Source organism: Dipodomys merriami, unplaced genomic scaffold (assembly GCF_024711535.1).
Source record: "Dipodomys merriami isolate MVZ:Mamm:240054 unplaced genomic scaffold, mDipMer1.0.p SCAF_28, whole genome shotgun sequence".
NCBI classification, from domain to species: Eukaryota; Metazoa; Chordata; class Mammalia; order Rodentia; family Heteromyidae; genus Dipodomys; species Dipodomys merriami.
Genome location: NW_027204270.1, coordinates 11,512,746 through 11,530,595, shown reverse-complemented (window position 1 = coordinate 11,530,595; position 17,850 = coordinate 11,512,746). Strand labels below are relative to the sequence as shown.

General features: G+C 46.1%; 1 protein-coding gene across 2 annotated transcripts in view; it reads left to right on the top strand.

Annotated features, from left to right (window-relative positions):
- The window catches only part of Wdtc1 (WD and tetratricopeptide repeats 1), a 75,067-nt gene that overhangs the window by 49,026 nt on the left and 8,191 nt on the right, over positions 1-17,850 (top strand). For both annotated transcript variants that reach the window (XM_070037536.1, XM_070037535.1), the window contains exons 4-12: positions 1,904-1,950; positions 2,792-2,903; positions 7,393-7,580; positions 10,015-10,197; positions 11,970-12,064; positions 12,412-12,527; positions 14,038-14,113; positions 14,950-15,058; positions 15,812-15,985. In XM_070037536.1, the coding sequence (XP_069893637.1) occupies positions 1,904-1,950; positions 2,792-2,903; positions 7,393-7,580; positions 10,015-10,197; positions 11,970-12,064; positions 12,412-12,527; positions 14,038-14,113; positions 14,950-15,058; positions 15,812-15,985 (1,100 nt within the window). The remainder of the gene's footprint in view (positions 1-1,903; positions 1,951-2,791; positions 2,904-7,392; positions 7,581-10,014; positions 10,198-11,969; positions 12,065-12,411; positions 12,528-14,037; positions 14,114-14,949; positions 15,059-15,811; positions 15,986-17,850) is intronic.

The window sequence follows — 17,850 nt, the reverse complement described above, 5'->3', positions numbered from 1 at the left end:
TAAGAGGAATACAGACAGACATGATTCTGAGGCAGGTAACCAACCAGATATATATAGGTTTGACTAGTACTTAGGAAGGCAAGAGATCTCAGGTAAGCAAGTAGCAAGGAAGGTTTGAGCAGAGAATGTGTCAGTCAGGTAGGTAAGTGGAGCATCTGAGAAAAGAACCAGGTGAGGATCTTTACAGGGCAAAGGGAATGAGAGAAAGATGAGAGGAACAACCTTTCCTAACTAGACAGTTGGAAAATTAGATTTGTCCATATCTCTCAATTCTTTCCTCTTGTTCCAGTGGACTCCTTTGATCAGTTCATAACAGAGACCTATCTGCCTTGCACTGGGCCTGGTCTTGGAGATACAGTCAACGTAATCCACAAATCCTTTCTCAGGAAACAGCCTCCTTGATACAGAGCCATAATGCACACAGACCTGAAGAGGAGTTGAAACTGTCACAAGTAATAGCCTAACTTAAGTTCCTTTAAATCATAGTGAACTTGATTGGCTCACTTGATTAAAAGAGTAGGAGTAGATAGGAGTCATGGTTATTTCTTCCATGGACTTGTTCCTAAGATTCAAAAACTTTTTCCAGAAGCTTCCAGTACCTGTTTCACTTTGCATCTGGAATCACAGGTTCACTTCAGAGACAATTGTGGTAGCCAAGTGAATGCCATATACATTTGGTTTATGCCTGAGTTTCTGAGACCATCACTGTGGCAAGGATAATATACTTGTGCTTCCTGAAACTGATTTAGAGCAGGAAGATAATAACAAATGTAAGTCACAGTGCTGTTAGGAAGAAGGGAAGGTGACGGACAGAACAGTAGCTTTATATCTACTCCTGCTTATTCATGAATTCCCAAACTTCACTGCTCACTTTCTGCTTTATTTATTTATTTATTTATTTTTTTGTCGGCCGTGGGGCTTGAACTCTGGGCCTGGGCGCTGTCCCTCAGCTCTTCAGCTCAAGGCGAGCGCTCTACCACTTGAGCTACAGCGCCACTTCCGGTTTTCTGGTGGTTTATTGGAGATAGGAGTCTCACGGTCTCTCCTGCCCCGGCTGGCTTTGAACCGTGATCCTCAGATCTCAGCCTCCTGAGTAGCTAGGATTACAGGCGTGAGCCACCAGCGCCTGGCTAACTTTCTGCTTTAGCATCTGCTATTAACTGTTGTAATCTCTCTTTTTTCCTCAGTTCAAATCCTCAAGATCATGATTAGCCCAGTTTTCCCTTCTGCACCAAGCTCTCTTTCTCTACCTTCTTTTTTTTTTTTTGTCGGTCGTGGGGCTTGAACTCTGGGCCTGGGCATGTCCCTCAGCTCTTCAGCTCAAGGCGAGCGCTCTATCACTTGAGCCACAGCGCCACTTCCGGTTTTCTGGTGGTTTATTGGAGATAGGAGTCTCACGGTCTTTCCTGCCCGGGCTGGCTTTGAACTGCGATCCTCAGATCTCAGCCTCCTGAGTAGCTAGGATTACAGGCGTGAGCCACCAGCACCCGGCGCTCTTTCTCTACCTTCTTGAAGTAAGCTTCAGAAGACCAGAGGCTCTGTTTCACACACTGGTGTACCCCAGCATCTGAGCTCTATCTGGCATGCAGAAAGTACTTGAAATGAATGAAAGCTAATCCTCATTATTTGGTTGCCACGGATCACATACTCCTCTGAAAGCAAACTTTTTATTCCTGATGAGCTTGTTCCTTCTAGTGGCAGGAGCAAAATAGTTTTTAATCTTACTTCTATTACTCATTACTATCTAAGCTTCAGTTTACTTTTCTGCAAAATGGGATCAATAAAACATGCCTTTTGTACCTCAGAGGTGCTCAGTGTCTAGTGAGATTATAAGGCCTGTCCCCTTTTCAGTGTTGACTTACCCTGGAGAATCTAACCAGCGTCTCTCCATTTGTTCCCCCAGGGTCACTCAGGATGTGTCAACTGTCTGGAGTGGAATGAGAAAGGAGAGTAAGTATGAGCTAGAAGGTGCTGAAAAAGGGGGAAGGGGGGAGAAGGTTGGAAGAAGGGAGTTTCTCCTCATGAAAAGTAACAGCTGTTCTCTGCTCTTATGGTCTACCCCATAACTGTCATAGTTATAATAACACACACTTAAACTATTAACCCAGGTAGACAGAAGGCTGGATAACCACCCAAACCCAGTCATGTGGACTTTTGTTTTGTTTGCCTGTACTAGAGCTTGAACTCAGGGCCTTATATTCACTCTCTTGCTTGCGCACAGCTGATGCTCTACTTCTTGAGCCATACTTCTAGCCTAGTCTCTAAATTAACCAGCAAAAAGCTACACAGATTTTTCTGCCAAAGCTGGCTTCAAACCTCAGTCCTCCAGATTTCACCTTCCTGAATAGCTAGGATTACAGGTGTGAGCCACTGATGCCCAGCCCCGTTTTTTATAATAAGACAATGTGTTCATCAGACATTAGTCTTATTATAGTCAGGAGACTGAGATCTAGAAGTCACACATCCAGGTAGACAAATTGGACAGACTCTTATTTCTAATTTATCAACAAAAAGCTCAAGTGGTAAAGTGCCAGCCTTGGCCAAAAAAGCCAAGTGAGAATGCAAGGCCCTGAGTTTTAGTACTAGTACGAACACACACACACAACAATATGTTTAGAGAGGGAAATTCTTAGAACAAAATATTAGAGAACCTACTAATGTTTACAAGGTAACTTTGATGTCTGCCCTTCAAGTTCTCTGTGGCCTAATTACTGCTTATCAGCTGGAAATATGGAAGGCAGAAGGGGGGTTGGAGAACTTGAGAAGTCAAGGCCCCTGACTTTGCCCACAGCTTGCTGGCCTCTGGTTCTGATGACCAGCACACGATTGTGTGGGACCCGCTGCACCACAAGAAGCTGCTCTCCATGCACACTGGACACACTGCAAATATCTTCTCTGTCAAGGTAAGCAGGACAAGCCACAGAGCAAGTGAAAAATATGACCAGGCTGTGAGCATACCTGTGTTAGAATGTGTTGTCCCATGTATTCCCTTGGGGTCACAGAAACCTGTGGTCTGAGTGACTGATAGTGATGCTTGAAACCCCATCTATTTTCCGTGATCATCTTCCTCTCTGCATTAATGTGAGTGGAAATGTCAAGGAATGGTTCTGAGCATGAACTTCAGAAGCAGATTGGTACTGGGTTTGAATTCCTTTTTTGCCTCTTGAAAATTGTGACCTGAACTCTTGGAGCATGTTTATTCTTTTGTTGTGATTTTTTTTTTTAAGTGGCTAAAGATAATCTCCTTGTGAGCTGGGTGCCAGTCTCTCACGCCTGTAATCCTAGTTACTTAGGAGGCTGAGATCTGAGGATTGTGGTTCATAGCCAGCCTGGGCAGCAAAATCTGGGAGACTCTGATCTCTAATTAACCACCAGAAAACCAGAAGTGGTGCTATGGCTCAAGTGGTAGAGAGATAGCTTTGAGCAAAAAAACGCTCAGGGATAGCACCCAGGCCCTGAGTTTAAGCCCTATGACTGAAGGAAAAGAAAAAAAAAAAAGGAAAGAAAAATAAAATCTCCCTATGAACAAATGGAAAAGATCACTTAGCGGGGCTCTAGTGGCTCACGCCACTCAGGAGGCTGAGATCTGAGGACTGTGGTTCAAAGCCAGCCCGGGCATGAAAGTCCATGAGACTCTCATCTCCAATAAACCACTAGAAAACCGGAAGTGGCACTGTAGCTCAAGTGGTAGAGCACTGGTCTTGAGTTGAAGAGCATAGGGACAGCGCCCAAGCTCAGAGTTCAAGCCCCATGACCAACAACAACAACAAAAAAAGATCACTTAATTTAAAAAGTAGTAGTAGTAAGCCAGGCGCCGGTGGCTCATGCCTGTAATCATAACTACTCAGGAGGCTGAGATATGAAGATTGTGGTTCAAAGCCAGCCCAGGCAGGAAAGTCCATGAAACTCTTTTTTTTTTTTTTTTTTGGGTCCGGTCGTGGGGCCTGAACTCTGGGCCTGGGCGCTGTCCCTCAGCTCTTCAGCCCAAGGCTAGCACTCTACCACCTGAGCCACAGCGCCACTTCCGGCTTTTTTCTTATGTGGTGCTGAGGAATCGAACCCAGGGCCTCGAGCATGCAAGGCAAGTGCTCTACCACTGAGCGACCTTCCCAGCCCCTCCATGAAACTCTTATCTCCAGTAAACCACCAATAAACCGGAAGTGGCACTGTAGCTCAAGTGGTAGAACGGGAGCCTTGAGCTGAAGGGCTGAGGGACAGCGCTGACGCCCAGAGTTCAAGCCCCATGATCAGCAATAACAACAACAAAAAGTAATAATTCACAGATTAACTTTTAGTTCAATTATATAATTGAGACTAGCATGCCTATAAGTAAACAGTCCTAGCTACTCAGGAGTATGAGATCTGGAGTGTCTAAGTAGAGCCCTAGAGAGTAAGCAATTCAGAGTAGGCCCTTAGTTCAAACCCTAGTAGTACGTACGTGTGTGTGTGTATGTGTAATTGAGTTTTAAACCATCTGGCATTGGTACTTCTAGGTGTTCTATTCATAGGAAATAAATCTTTGACTTGTTGAGGGAAGTTGAGCTGAGAGAGTTTGAAAGTGATTTATAGACCTTTGAAGCTTCTTACATGAAAGTAACATGTGGCTCATCCTTTTCTGATCCCAAAAAACAGACCTAGACCGAGTGTCTGTGAATCCACAGAAGTGCATGTGGGCATGAAGAAGGGAAGAATTGTCTGATGCTTAGAGCTATTTGAAAAGTGTAGCACAGCATTCTGCATGTAGCAAATGTCCTACCACCGAAATTATCTACTCTTTGGGTACTTTGTCTACCAGATTTGAGGTTGGAGGAAGTGACTTATAAGGAAGGGTCTTTCCAGCTCTGAAATTCTAAAATGAGTGTATATAAGAATGAGACTGGCCTTTGGAAAGCCTAACTAATCTAAGAAATATTTTATTAATATAAAGAGGATTGACAAGATGTCTGAACCATGAACTAGATTAGAGAGCTTAGATCCTAAAGCTGCCTCTTTTACAAGCTTTGATTTTTACTGCCCATTCCAGCATCCTACTCTAGATACATTTCTATGATTTAAAAAAATTTTGTTGGCAGAACTGGAGTTTGTACGCAGGGCCTTCCACTCTACCACTTGAGCCATGCTCCTAATACTTCTTTTGCTTTGGTTATTTTTGGGACAAGGTTCAGCCTTGGACCCTGATCTCTTGGTTCTGTCTCCCCCGTAGCTAGGATCATAGGCATTAATCTCTGTTTGCAGCTTCTTTTTCTTTTTTTCTTACTATAATTTTATTTTTTAAGTAGTTCCAACTTATTTGTTGAGATGGGAATTTCACTTTTTATTTTTAATTTTTGAGGTGGCCTCCTGATCCTTACCTCCTGAGTGGCCAGGATTACAGGTGTGAGCCACTACAACTGGATACATTTCTGTGGGGTTTTTTAGAGGCGAACAGTGACAGTTACTTCTTACATGACCATCAGATTATCTTTAGCTTGCTTTTTTATAGTTTTGATGATCAGCACAAATTTGTATGGGATCTGCTGCACCACAAAAAGCTGAAAAGTTTAGATCTAATTTGAGTCTCTGTAGTCAGACCTACAAATAGGAGAACCTAAACTATCCATTTGGAATCATAAGTTTAGAGACCACAATTTGGTAATAGTTACAGTACTTCCTAATGTTAAGACCTAATATGTAAGACCTTGGGCAAGATAATTATAGTTTTTAAGTATAAGCTGGGAAATGGGGGCCTACATCTGTAATCCTAGTTACTCAGGAGGGTGAGATCTGAGGACCACAGTTTGAAGTCCGTCCAGGCAGGAAAGACCATGAAACTCTTACCTTCAATTAATCACAAAAAAAGCTGGAAGTGAAGCTGTGGCTCAGTGTGGTAGAGATCTAGCCCTGAGCAGAAAAGCTCAGGGACAGTACTCAGACCCTGAGTTTAAGCCTCAGGACCAAAACACACACACACACACACACACACACACACACACACACACACACACACACACACACACACACACACACACACACACACACACACACACACACACACACACACACACACACACACACACACACACACACACACACACACACACACACACACACACACACACACACACACACACACACACACACACACACCACGCGCACACGCACACCACACGCACGCGCACACGCACACACGCGCACACGCACACACACGCATTCTCTCCCTCCCTCTCTCCCTCTCTCTCCCTCTCTCTCCCTCTCTCTCTCTCTCTCTCTCTCTCTCTCTCTCTCTCTCTCTCTCTCTCTCTTCTCCCCCCCTCCTTCTCTCTCTGCTTCTCACCTTAGGTAGGTTAGGTACTTAAAACTATGAATTTACAGTATTTCACCACATGCTCCCCCTTGTGGCAACTACAATATATGACAAGTGTTGCAAAAGCCCCAGGCCTGTAGCAGGGGCTCCATCATGTTTCTGCTGTTCATGGAATGTGTGCTATCTCCAGACAGGGGTTAGAAACTATTAATTTTCCCTTAAAATGATTGAATTCTGTCCATTTCACCTGTCCTTTGTCCTCATGTGTCAATTGAGAATTATATGTGTAAAAAGGATTGTTCTTCTGTAAATATTTGAAGTCAAGCAAGACTGCAGCTCTTCAAATGTAGGCTTACGTTGCCCTTCAAGACTACAAGTCAGCTCCAATGTGGGATGGCAGAAACATTTCAGATAAAGAGAAGAGAGAGACACTTAAATCTAAACTCAAAAGTAAAGAATCCAACTTATACCACCCCCAATTTCTTCCTCAACGTTAGAGAATAGAACAGTACCCTATTTTTTTCTTATTTGATACAATCTTTGTGAGTATTTTGTTCTTTCTATAAATCATCTGGAATACTGTGTTCTTGACTTCAGTAATGGAGCGCTCTCTCTCTCTCTCTCTCTCTCTCTCTCTCTCTCTCTCTCTCTCTCCCTCTTTGTGCAAAGCCTGGGGCTTGAATTCAAGACCTAGACACTGTCCCTGATCTTTTATTGCTGGTATAGTACCACTTGAGCCAAAGCATCTTTTCCAGTAAGATAAAGTAGCTACCCTAGTGTCCAACAAATGATAAGTTCTTAGGAAATGGTACTGTGATAGTTATCCACTTAGCTCTTACTTGGGGAAGAATCAAAGGGAAAGGGCTCCTCAGGTAGTCCAACTTGGTACAGGACATGACTACCGTTGGCCAAGTAAAGTATGTGTCCTGATTTTGTTTTATGGCTTTATAGGCTACTACTTGATACTGAAAGTTTTTTGGCTATTGTTAGTTTATTTTCGGTGAATCGCTTAGATGGACTCTTGTCTAATATGAAGATAGAAAGGAGATACTGATTTCCAGGCCAGTGGCCTTTCATGGCCAACCCCTTTTTCAATCTCTCCTGAACAGTTCCTGCCTCATGCTGGAGACCGTATCTTGATCACGGGGGCGGCTGACTCCAAGGTGCATGTGCATGACCTGACGGTAAAGGAGACTATCCACATGTTTGGAGACCACACAAACCGGGTGAAGCGCATCGCCACGGCACCCATGTGGCCAAACACGTTCTGGAGCGCCGCCGAGGATGGGCTTATCCGGTAAGGGTCTGGGCCTGAAGTAGCCCATGTCCCTTCTGCTCAATACTGATGGCTCTGCCATCCCATCTGCCTACAGCCTGGATTTTCCTCTCCAGACTCCTTTGTCTGCCAGCAGCAGTGATGTGCACAGACAACTAGGAGCATTTGTTTACCCTGTCTAGCCCTCCTCCCTCCCTTTCCCCCTCCCCTCCACTGCATTATCTCCAGGCCTTCTGGCTTCTCACCACCCCAGATGCCCAGGTTTTTGCTTCTTGGGGTGTTCACACTTGCTGTTTCTTTCTCTACCTGGGGCTCTCCAGCTGGCTCTTTCCATGTCTCTTTGTTTCTTTAGAAACTTCTTTTTCTTTTTTTTTTTGGGGGGGGAGGGGGGGTCCAGTCGTGGGGCCTGAACTCTGGGCCTGGGCGCTGTCCCTCAGCTCTTTAGCTCAAGGCTAGCGCTCTACCACTTGAGCCACAGCACCACTTCCGGTCTTTTTTTTTTTCTGCTTATGTGGTGCTGAGGAAATCGAACCCAGGGCCTCATGCATGCAAGGCAAGCGCTCTACCACTGAGCCACCTTCCCAGACCTCTTTAGAAACTTATCTGACCATCTAGTTTAAAGAGAATAGACATTTGTGTATAAACCATAACCAGCAGTTATAAGCAAGCCACTGAAGTCAAATAGGGTCAAATCATAGCTCTGTACAGTGTTTTACAACTATTAGTTTTACACTATTAGTTTCTCTGAATCTTAGCCTTCCATCTATAAAATAGGAGTAATCATAGTATCTCCATTGCTGAGCTGAGTGTTAAGATGAAAAAGCACCTGTAAAACTTTAACATAGTACTTAGACAGAAAGCATATTGTCAGCCAGGCACTGGTGGCTCCTGCCTGTAATCCTAGCTACTTAGGAGGCTGAGATCTGAGGATCATTGCTCAAAGCCAGGCTGGGCACAAAAGTCCATGAGACTCTAATCTCTAATTAAACACCAGAAAACTAGAAGTGGCGCTATAATTCAAAGTGGTAGAATGCTAACCTTGAATAAAAGAGTTCAGGAACAGCACCCAGCCCTGAGTTCAGACCCCATGACTGACTAAAAGAAAAGAAAGCACATGGTCAATGGTATGTCTAACTCTGTAATGCACTTATTGATCTTGACTGACCACTATATAAGATCCATCAGTTAGGGGCTGGGAAGGTGGCTCAGTGGTAGAGCGCTTGCCTTGCATGAGGCCCTGGGTTCAATTCTTCAGCGCCATATAAGCAGAAAAAGCCAGAAGTGGTGCTGTGGCTCAAGAGGTAGAACGCTAGCCTTGAGCTGAAGAGCTGAGGGACAGCACCCAAACCTAGCATTCAGGCCCCATGACCAACAGAAAAAAAAGAAAAAAAAAGATTCAGCATTTAGGGTATTGGGTAGGGTCTGAAGGTCATAAGCATAAGTCCAGGGAAGTATACTACCATTATCATAACATAACTGGGGCTTCCAGAACAGTCGGAATTTGGATAGACAAGAAAAGTCACAGTGGATTCCCCACATGAGTAGTTTGTGTTGGCAGGGATAAAAGTGGCATATATAAGATGAATGCTGAGTTGTAATTAACCCATATTTAGAAAACTGGAGAATCAGAAGTATTTGAAATTGGGTCTTGAAAGCTAAACTGTGGAGTGTGGTATTTAGCTAACTAAACACATGGTAAGAGTATTGAGAAATTTCTAAAATTTGGGGGGCAGGAGAGCAATGAGAAATTGTTTTAGGAAGAGCTTTCTGGACAAAATGACTTACAAAGGCAAGGCAGTTACTTGGTACAGAGGTCTTGGCTGAGCACATGGGTGATAGCCCTCACCTCTGAAAGCACCTGGGTATTGACAGCACAAACTTCCCTGGTCTAGAGCAGAGGGTATTTGCTGCCACTGACAGGTGTTTTAGCATTACCTTTACCATACTGCTGGGACTGTTGGGACTGGCCTTTGGATTTTTGCTGTCACTTCTGTACTTCCTTTGTTTTCTAAAAGAAACTAGATTAGGGAGAAACACAGCAAAGTAGTTTAAATGTGTTCTCAGCAAGTTCTGCCCACTTGGCACTCTCTACGGCAGGTTATTTAACTTCTTTGGACCTCATCTATAAAACAAATAACAGTAGTATGTACCTTAAGGGGTTGTATGAGGGTAAACAGAACCTTCACACAGTATGGAGCCCTAGGTTTGATTCCTCAGAACCACATAAACAGAAAAGGCTGTGCTGTGGCTCAAGTGGTAGAGTGTTAGCTCAGAGACAGTGCCCAGGCCCTGAGTTCAAGCCCTAGGGCTGACAAAAAAAAAAGATGCCAAGAGTATTTTTAGTGTATTTGTAGTGGGCCCAAAGCCCTCTTGATCCTCTTGCAGAACAAGGACTTGTTTTCTTTCTTGCCTTCCACAGAAGGACTCCATTCCCTAACACTGTCCTTTCTCACAGCCAGTATGACCTTCGGGAGAACAGCAAACACTCAGAGGTGCTGATTGACCTCACAGAGTACTGTGGCCAGCTGGTGGAGGCCAAGTGTCTCACGGTCAATCCTCAGGACAACAACTGCTTGGCGGTGGGGGCTAGTGGGCCCTTCGTGAGGCTCTACGACATCCGTATGATCCACAACCACAGGTACGCCCAGAGTAGCCTCCTCAGGAGTCCCTCAACCCATGGCCCCTTGCTTCATTGTTATCTCCTCTTCTTGAGCAGGCTGCTTAAGGTTTTTGTTTACAAAACAGTCATTTCTGCTTGGGAAATATAATAAAGAAATTACCAAGCTGGGTGCTGGTAGCCCATACCTGTAATCCTAGCTACTCAGAAGGCTGAGATCTGAGGATCATGGTTCAAAGCCAGCCCCAGCAGGAAAGACCATCAGACTCTTATCTTCAATTAACCACCAGAAAACTGGAAGTGGAGCTGTGGCTCAAACCAGTAGAGCAAAAGAGCTCAAGGATGTTCTTAGGTCCTGAGTTCAAGCCGCACAACTGCCCCCCCCAAAAAAAAAAAAATACCCATACTCCCGTCACCTGAATTACTATAGGTAGTATTTTCTGTTCATTTTCTTACCATAAATTAGTTGTAGATTTATAATTTTATACATGCTGCTTTTGTACATGTATATGTATTTTGAATCTGTTAAAAAAATAAGGGCCGGGCGCTGGTGGCTCACGCCTGTAATCCTAGCTACTCAGGAGGCTGAGATCTGAGGATCGCGGTTCAAAGCCAGCCCGGGCAGGAGAGACCGTGAGACTCCTATCTCCAATAAACCACCAGAAAACCGGAAGTGGCGCTGTAGCTCAAGTGGTAGAGCGCTCGCCTTGAGCTGAAGAGCTGAGGGACAGCGCTCAGGCCCAGAGTTCAAGCCCCACGACTGACAAAAAAAAAAAAAAAAAAATAAGGATAAATAGAACATAATGAGAATCCCTACCTGATTTGCTCCTATAGCCTGGGCTTTCTATGCTTCTTCGTAAGATGTCACAGTCTCTGCTTCTCTTTCCACATTATATGTCTGGAAATGGCCTTGAACCTTAGCTTCCTCCTGTGTAAGATCCAAGGATATTAGCGTGGTTGTGAGGACCCACATGGTTTGCAGGACCTCTTTGCAGGGAAGCACTGTAACTAATGTGTGCCCACAGCCATCTAGTGGCTAGCCTTTGGAATTGCTTAGGTCAAGAAAAAGGACCTCCTGTATCTCTAGACACAAACCCTGGCTTCTGTGGAATTCACTCTAGCTCGCCAAGGGCAGTACTGAAATATCCTTTTTTGGGAGGGGAAGGGGGCAGCAGAGGCAGGGATGAACTCAGGGCCTTGTACTTGATAGGCAGGTATTCTATCACCTAAGTCATGTCCCAGGCCTTTTTTTGCTTTTCATATAGGCTGCTTTTTCCTGGGGCCAGCCTCAAACCAAAATCCTCCTCTCTTCTACATAGCTGTGATTACTGGGGTATACTGCCATGTCTGCCTTGTTTTTTGAAATAAAGTCTCCAGGCTTGGTCTTTTACATTGAGTCCTGCTAACGTTTTGCCCTGGCTGGCTTCAAATTGAGATCTTCTTACCTTTGCCTCCCAAGTGGCGTGAGCTACTGTACCTATGAGTGCTAAAGGTTTTTTGTTGTTGGTTTTGTGCCAATCCTGGGGCTTGAACTCAGAGTCTGGGTGCTGTCCCTGAGGTGTTTTTTTTTTTTTTTTTCTCAAGGCTAGTGCTCTGGCACTTGAGCAACATCTCCACTTCTGGCTTTTTGGTGGTTAATTAGAGATAAGAATCTCAGGGACTTTCCTATCTGAGCTGGCTTCGAACCACAATCCTTGTATCTCAACCGTCTGAACAGCTAGGATTATAAGCATGAACCACTAGTGCCCAGCTAGTGCTGAAGTTCTAATCTGTCTGATTTTCCTTCCCACTAGAAAGAGCATGAAGCAGAACCCTTCAGCAGGGGTACACACCTTCTGTGACCGACAGAAGCCCCTTCCAGATGGTGCAGCCCAGTATTATGTAGCAGGTAGGGTTCCACCTGTGTCTGGCTCTGCACTCCTGTGCACACGCTGGCCAGGAGTAAGGGTAAGAGGCACATGGACCTGGCCTTTATTCTGGTTTGCCACTGACCCGTTTGTGGGGTTACCTTCTGGGAATGACTTAACCTTGATGAGCTTTTTCTCTGTAGGATAGAGCCTTACTGATTGAGATAAACATAATGTTAGCTCAGTGCTAACACTAAGGGCTCAACACTTGTAGCTGCTCTGTGATGGAATTGATGGCTCTCATTTGCAATGTAGTTATCTTCACGGTCTCCTGCCCCTTTGAGGGGAATAGAACCCTCACTCTAAGGTGACCGGATGTTCCCTGCAGGTCACCTGCCAGTGAAGCTGCCTGACTATAACAACCGTCTGAGAGTGCTGGTTGCCACCTATGTGACCTTCAGCCCCAATGGCACAGAGCTGCTTGTCAACATGGGAGGGGAGCAGGTAGGTTCTGCTGCCTGCTATGAATCTGCCCCTCCCACCATCCACAGTCCTGAGACGACCAGAAATTAACAATAAATAACAGATTAAGGGGTTGGGAAGGTGGCTTAGTGGTAGAGTGCTTGCCTTGCAGGCATGAGGCCCTGGGTTCAATTCCTCAGCACCATATAAGCAGAAAAAGCCAGAAGTGGCACTGTGGCTCAAGTGGTAGAGCAGTAGTCTTGAGCTGAAGAGCTGAGGGACAGCGCCCAGGCTCAGGGTTCAGGCCCCACAACTGACCATAAAAAATTAAAATGTGGGAGTGACAGGGCATCTCTAAGGATTCCTAGGAAGTATTACCTGGTCTTTTCCCCTCTTTTATTAATGAACTAGAGATAGTTATGAGACTAAAATATTTTGGTTAAGAATGAACATAGAAGTTTAAATTGACCAACCTATCTTCAAATATTAGTCTGCTGTTTACTGTGTACCATGACTTTGCGCAATTCTCTTCCTCAGTTTCCTCATCTGCTATTTTTCCTAGAAGGACATCCCTGAGACTCAAGAGTTCACAACCAGGCTATGGTTTAGGGTCACCTCTAAGAAGTATTACTTGATAATGGCAGGTTGCTTAGCCTTCTGATTGTGTGCTGTCAGGATATTTAATAAGCCTTACATAAATTCATTTACTTCAAAGCTCTCACTGAGGGACTAACATTATCATAAACATAGTCTGCAAATAGCAGCCATTGCTAGGCTGACAATACACAGGCAAAATGGGGATAACCTTACAAATCAAGGCACAACTATGTACAAAAGAACTGGGCTGGAAAATGGGTGAGTACCTGAGCTCAAATAGGCTTCCCAAAGTTAAGCATAAACTAGCCTGGCATGGGGATGAGTGAGGAGGCCTAGAAGAACAGTTTGTAGCCAGGAAGACCCAAGTTTGAGTTCTGGTTGTGCCACATTGCTGCTGGACAAGGCACTTAAATTCTGATCCTATATATCTTCATCAGTAAAGAGGTGATGATAATAGTACCTCTCTATGTGGTTCTTTCTAGAATGACAAAAGTAAGTGTATAGCACTTAAGCAGAGTTCTGGAGCAAAGTAAGCATTGAAAGCAAGCATTCCATAAGTGTGTCATAATAATAGATAATATGCACTTACCAGTAAAAGTAACCAGTCATGTTACTTGACCAAACTTGCTTCCTCTCTGAGGCCTCAATTTTCCCATCTGTAGGACATTTGGCTTTGTGACTTCTGAAGACCTTTCCAATTTAAGTACAGGTATTTGACAGCATTCCAAGCAGGGCTTTAGTAGACCAAACAGCCCACCGGAGAGCCAGTAGATAGAAAGATTTTCCTACCCGAGGGTCATTTCCTAGAAATACCTCCTGGGTTAGCTCTGTGTTTCCATGCTTACTACTCACTGTATTCTAAGATCCTTGATAGCTACCAAGGCCTTGCTAATGGTCGGTTAATTGTATCTTTGCCTCATACCCTCCATATATCTTCTTGATTCTTCCACTCTAGGTCTATTTGTTTGACCTGACTTACAAGCAGCGGCCATACACCTTCCTCTTACCTAGGAAATGTCACTCCTCAGGGGGTAAGTTCTTCCTCAGGGCTTCTCTACTAAGGCGAGGCGTGGGGGGGTGGGGGGGGACCCACTCAGAACTTGCTAGCTCTGTAGAAAAAGAAACCTGAATTTTAAAAAAATTTTTTTTTACTATAATACTCCAAAAGGAGCAAATCTCTGCAGTGATCCTCTCAGTAGTAAAAAGGAAGATAACAGTTGGTCTGCAGGATCCATCCCTTACTTCTCCTTAGACAGGTTCTTCCCTCCTGGGGCTTGGCTCTGAAGAACCTGAAATACTTGTCCTTCCTTCTCCTCTGGGGCCTACTGTCAATATAGGCATTTCCTCACCCTTTATTCCCTCCCCTATCCCAGCTAAGGAAAACATCTACCTGAAGCTGTGTCCTCTTCAACCAGCAGAGGGCGTGCAGGCTTTTCTTTATGCTATTGAATGCCCATCTGCCTGAGCTTGGTTTCTGGGACTTAAGATTTACCTGAGAGAATAGTACCACAGTCAGCCCAATGGTGGTGGCTCATGCCTATAATCCTAGCTACTCAGGAGGCTGAATCTGAGGATCATGGTTAAAAGCCAGCCCGGGCAGGAAAGTCTGTGAGGCTCTTTCTCTCCAATAAGAACCACTAGAAAACTGGAAGTGGCACTGTGGCTCAAGTGGTAGAGTGCTCACCTTGAGCTGAAGAGTGCAGGGACAGTACCCAAGCCCAGAGTTCAAGCCCCATGACCACCACCACCAACAACAAAAGAATAGTACCACAGTCAGACCCTGTGGTGGAAGCTAAAGAGCCAAAGAGCTGTGAGGGAAAAATGAGGAACTCCCCCTGAGTTGTTGATTTCTCTTTGTCCCTGCCAGAAGTCCAGAACGGCAAGATGTCCACCAATGGTGTATCCAATGGCATGTCTAATGGCCTTCATCTTCACAGCAATGGCTTCCGGCTGCCTGAGAGTAGAGGACATGTCAGGTGAGGCCAGTTGACTTTTCCATGCCTTAGTTAATATTTTAAGAACTGGAGGCATGACCACGACCTGAAAACATTCTTCCTGATCTGTACACATCCCAGAGGGAGGAGGCTGTGGCAAAGTAACTTCTCAAAGAGTGACTAGTGCTCCTGAGTCCACTCTTGCCTGGTAGACCACCAGTCATGCGCAGTCTAAAGCTCCAGTCCCTTGGTTACCAGTAGCAAGGGTTAGGTCCCAGAGGCTAGCTGCCTCTTAGCATTGAGCTTGCTCCTGCAGAACAGTTCTCCCAGATAGTCCTTCCCTCATACATTATTCCTCATCCCATAGCATAGTCCTTCTTCTGCTCTCTGACAGACCCTCTACTGCACTTTGGATGCATAGGTGTTCAAATGTCTTAGCCCTTAAGAGTAACACAATTCTCCATTAAGAGATCCATAGGAGACCAGGGTGGTCTCAAGGCTTAGCTCAGCATGGAGCCAGGGTTATCAGCTCTGGTCATGTGAACCCCAGCAAATGATTAAGAACCTCCTTAACCCTGCCCAGGACAGCCTGATTCCCTCCCCTCTTCTTCTCACCCATTCAGAGTGTCAGAACCTGTGCCAGCAAGGGTTCCAACCCAAGCTGGGGTCAGGACTGCCCCTTTTTCTAGATGACAGTGCAGATTACAGAGGCTGAGAGAGCCTGCACAGCCAGCCCTCAGGCAGAACAACTCTCATTGTTTGACTTCGCTGACTTGGCTCTGCTTCCCCCCACAGTCCCCAGGTAGAGCTGCCCCCATATCTGGAGCGTGTGAAGCAGCAAGCCAATGAGGCTTTTGCTTGCCAGCAGTGGACTCAGGCCATTCAGCTTTACAGCAAGGCTGTGCAGAAGGCCCCTCACAATGCTATGCTCTATGGAAACCGAGCTGCTGCCTATATGAAACGCAAGTGGTAAGTGTGCACTGCAGAGGAGACCTGGGCCAGAGCTCTCGGGATGAAGCAGCTGGACCACAAGGCATGATGGAACCAAGTTGCCAAGGCATCCAGTGAAGGCGGCAGTTACTCCTGCCACTTCTCAGGGCTCCTTGAGCCTGGGACTCTCCTGCCCATCTCCAGGCTGAGGATAGGCAGATACTCCAAGCACCAAGGAAGCTCACAACAAAGTGGAACACATTCACAAGTAACTCAGACAACAGGCTTTGTTGTATAAAGTGCTGAGGAAATAGGAGTTGAGAGAATAGTTGGAGAACTGGGCCTTGAACTGGATTTTGAAGGTACGGGTAGAATCTTGCTTTGGAAATGAGTTTGTATAAAATGATTCTGTATAGTTCAATGGCCCTGGGATTTTCTTTCTGTTCCCTTAGACTCATTGGACCAAGCACAAACAAGAACGCAGAGGTCTGAGTCTGTCCATGAGTCCTCCTGGGGTGTAGTGACTGGTGGTAAAGGAGCAGCTCTATATCCTTAGGAGCCCTTCATCTTCAGAGACCATCAGGGCCCAGACCTTCTGCCTATAGCACCAGCAGGCAAGCAAGCAGGCAGACCCCCATCCCCCAGCCAGGGCCAGGACTGGAGATGGATAGAGCTGGGCCCACAGCCATTTCTGCTCCGTCTGGCATCCGTCGGCCCTGCCCAGACAGACAGGCCAGCTGGTGTGCCATCGTCTGGCTGGAACTAGGCAGGCTTGGGAAGCTTAAGAATCCCACCCAAGTGAGCAGGCTGGTAGGTGGGGGATGGGGAAGATGCCACCCCCTACAGGCCTCGGTTTGGGCATCAGGAATTTGTGCAGTGTTCAGGTGGCACCCAGATCCAAGAGATGACTATTTGGGGGCCATCCTGAGGTGTGTCACCTCTGTCCCAACAGTTAGGTAGAACATGGCAGTCCTCATCCAGGCATTAAGCTGAGAGCCCAGCTTCATAGCTATATACTGGTAAGACAGGTTGCTGATTTCCCAATCCACATGTGTCCTGAGCTTGTTCTCAGAGCTCCTACTATGTGCTGAATACTGGAGAAACAAAGCTCTGTCACTCTATAACAGTCTCTCCCTCAGCACCCAGCCTCTGGACAGGACCCTGTCCCAGACAGTTCAGCATGAAAGAGGCAGGAAGTCTTGTGAGTGGTCAGCTAAAGTGCTACGGACATCAAGAAGAGTTGGGTCACTTTAGCTGGGGATCAGGGAAGCATCAGAAAGACACAGTGTGTGAATGGGCTTGAAGTGTGGGCAGGCTTAGACAAGGAGATGAAGGGGAGGAGGGGACCGTGGGGAAGGACATTCCAGGGAGATGAAATGGTGTGAACAAAGGCGTGGGGGCGGGGGACTGACTGAAGAGCTTGCTTCAGAACAGCAAATCTATTTGGCTGGAGCAGAGGATTCGGGAAAGGACTGGCAGGAGATGAGTCTGTGAGGTAGCCTGGGGCTGGCCTGGAAAGGGCTTGGAATGCAGAGCGGTGGCGTTTGGCCTTGATTCAGTGTGTGATGGGCAGCTACTGGAGGGTCTGAGCATGAGAGGCATGTGCAGAGTGCTGTCCTTTCAGGGAGATTGATCTGTCAGTCGTCTAGGATGGGTGAGCCCGGGGGGTGGAGGGGCAGCCTGCTTTCTACCCTCATCCCCACATGCCTGCCAGTGACCCCTAGAATGTCACATTCTGTCCCAGGCCGGTCTCCCCAGGGCTACCATCTGCTCCTAGAAGCAGCCCACCCTCTGGCTCCTGGCTGGTCTCAGGTCTGGCTCTTTCTGAGAGCTCTGAGGGGCACCTTGCAGGCAGTAATTGGGTTTCCAAACAGTGCCTGCTCCTTCGTCATAGCCACTCATTC